The sequence below is a fragment of the Oncorhynchus mykiss genome, chromosome 17 (assembly GCF_013265735.2).
Source record: "Oncorhynchus mykiss isolate Arlee chromosome 17, USDA_OmykA_1.1, whole genome shotgun sequence".
NCBI lineage: Eukaryota > Metazoa > Chordata > Actinopteri > Salmoniformes > Salmonidae > Oncorhynchus > Oncorhynchus mykiss.
This window is the reverse complement of record NC_048581.1, coordinates 17526493-17528992: the sequence shown is the minus strand read 5'-3', so window position 1 is coordinate 17528992 and position 2500 is coordinate 17526493. Positions and strand designations below refer to the sequence as shown.

Below are 2500 nucleotides of genomic sequence, written 5' to 3'. Positions count from 1 at the left end.
TTGGTTTGAATATTGGAATGACATTGTTGAACAGATTTGGATGATAATCCTTCCGTTGTTAACCTGATAATGACGATGACACCGTCGAACACATTGTAGGGGTTTCTCAGATAGTTGAAACATCCGGACGCTGTTATCTTCAGAATCATCTCCATGGCAAACATACTAGTGAACACTATGTTACAGATCTCCAACACGTTGGTTAGTTCCTCAGGCTAGTGGAGAGAGAGAGGGAAGGGGGAGAGGGTAGGGACCAGATAGAGAGAGAACGAGAGAAAGAGAGAGAGAGAGAGAGAGATCTGTATATTGCTTTATACATTGGGAACGTACCCCCCACACACACCCTCTTTCTTTCCTCTCCTTCTCTATTTCCTCTCTCTCCCTCTCTCTTTATTCCCACTCCTCTCTTTCCTCTCTCTCACCCTCACACTTTCTTTCCTCTCCTTCTCTCTTTCCTCTCTCTCCCTCTCTCTTTATTCCCACTCCTCTCTTTCCTGTCTCTCTCCCTCACACGTTCTTTCCTCTCCTTCTCTCTTTGCTCTCTCTTTCTTTCCTCTCCTTCTCTCTTCCTCTCCACTCCTTCCTCTCTCTTTCTTTCCTCTCATTCTCTTTTTCCTCTCTCTCTCCCTCTCACTTTCTTTCCTCTCCTTCTCTCTTTCCTCTCTCTCCCTCTCTCTTTATTCCCACTCCTCTCTTTCCTCTCTCTCTTCCTCACACTTTCTTTCCTCTCCTCTCTTTGCTCTCTCTTTCTTTCCTCTCCTTCTCTCTTTCTTTCCCCTCTCTCCCTCTCTCTTTCCTCTCTCCCTCCTTCTTTCTTTCCTCTCCTTCTCTCTTTCATCCCCTTATCTCTTTCCTCTCCTTCTCTCTTTCCTCTCCTTGTCTCTTTCCTCTCCTTGTCTCTTTCCTCTCTCTCCCTCTATCTTTCTTTCCTCTCATTCTCTCTTTCCTCTCCTTCTCTCTTTCCTCTCTCTCTCTTTCCTCTCCTTCTCTCTTTCCTCTCTCTCTTTCCTCTCTCTCTCTCCCTCTCTTACTTTCCTCTCCTTCTCACTTTCTTTCCACTCACTCTCTCTTTCCTCTCCTTCTCTCTTTGCTCTCTCTTCATTTCCTCTCCTCTCGTTCCTCTCTCCCTCTCTCTTACTTTCCTCTCCTTCTATCGTTCCTCTCTCCCTCTCTTTCTTTCCTCTCCTTCTCTCTTTCCTCTCTCCCTCTCTTACTTTCCTCTCCTTCTCTCGTTCCTCTCTCCCTCTCTCTTTCTTTCCTCTCCTTCTCTCTCCCTATCTCTTACTTTCCTCTCCTTCTCTCGTTCCTCTCTCCCTCTCTTACTTTCCTCTCCCTCTCTCTTTCCCCTCCTTCTCTCTTTCTTTCCTCTCTCCCTCTCTTACTTTCCTCTCCCTCTCTCGCTAGTTATCAGGCAGTTCAATCTCCCTGTGATTGACAGAACTGCATCGATCAGTCAAAAAGGGCACAGAGTGGTGGCACAGTTTCTCTCTCTTTTTCTCTCTCTCTCTCCGTCTCTCTCTCTTTCTCTGTCCCTCGCTCTCTCCAGACACACATACACACGCATGTATGGTAAATCTGTATGGCTAAATGTGTCTGTGTTGTGATTGAAACCTAATCACTATCCCTAACCTATGATGACATCACTGAACAAGCCTCTGATCACCAGCCTGAAGGTCATTGAGGACGGAGTGTGTCTGTGTATTTTTCCATGTGTGTGTGTCTCTCCTTCATCATCCTCTCTCTCGCATTCATCATCCTCTCTCTCTCCTTCATCATCCTCTCCCTCCTTCATCATCCTCTCTCTCTATCTTTAGCATTCTCTGAGACCAGAGACATTTCTTTGTTGCCGTGATGGAAGAATTGAGTGGGTGGATGACGGAGTTGGAGGTGGAGAGAGAGAGAGAGAGAGAGAGAGAGAGAGAGAGAGAGAGAGAGAGAGAGAGAGAGAAAGAACGAGGGATGTGGAATGAGGGAGAGTGAGAGAGAGAGAGCGAGAGTGAGAAAGAATGAGGGATGTGGAATGAGGGAGAGTGAGAGAGAGAGAGAGAGAGTGAGAAAGAATGAGGGATGTGGAATGAGGGAGAGAGAGAGAGACTTGAGAAAGATGTTTGTACGTAATTGTTGCATTATGGATGTACTATAAAGGGGAGGCTAACATTTCACTGGGTTCCACTGTGACCTTTTCATAGAGGGGTCAAAGAAAGGTCACTATGTGGAGTCTGGATATGGAGAGAGGAGGAAAGAGAGAGTGGTTCACATACAGTATGTAGACTCAGATAACAGAGGGGGAGAAAAGGGATGAACATGAGTAGATGCAGACACAAATAGACAGAGAAATAGAGAGAACGACAAAGAGAAAAGAAGAAGTGAGAGAAATAATGAAAGAGAGAGCCAGCCAGACAGATGGATAGAGAAAGATAGACAGACAGAGAGAGATGGACAGAGAGAGAGAGATGGACAGAGAGAGAGAGATGGACAGAGAGAGAGAGAGAGAGAGAGA

At 46.1% G+C, this 2500-nt stretch overlaps 1 protein-coding gene across 1 annotated transcript in view; it reads right to left on the bottom strand.

Moving 5' to 3' along the window:
- LOC110495059 (voltage-dependent T-type calcium channel subunit alpha-1I) overlaps positions 1-2500 on the bottom strand; it is a 99646-nt gene that overhangs the window by 96590 nt on the left and 556 nt on the right. Inside the window, exon 2 of the mRNA XM_036948343.1 lies at positions 64-215. Within this exon, the coding sequence (XP_036804238.1) occupies positions 64-215 (152 nt within the window). The remainder of the gene's footprint in view (positions 1-63; positions 216-2500) is intronic.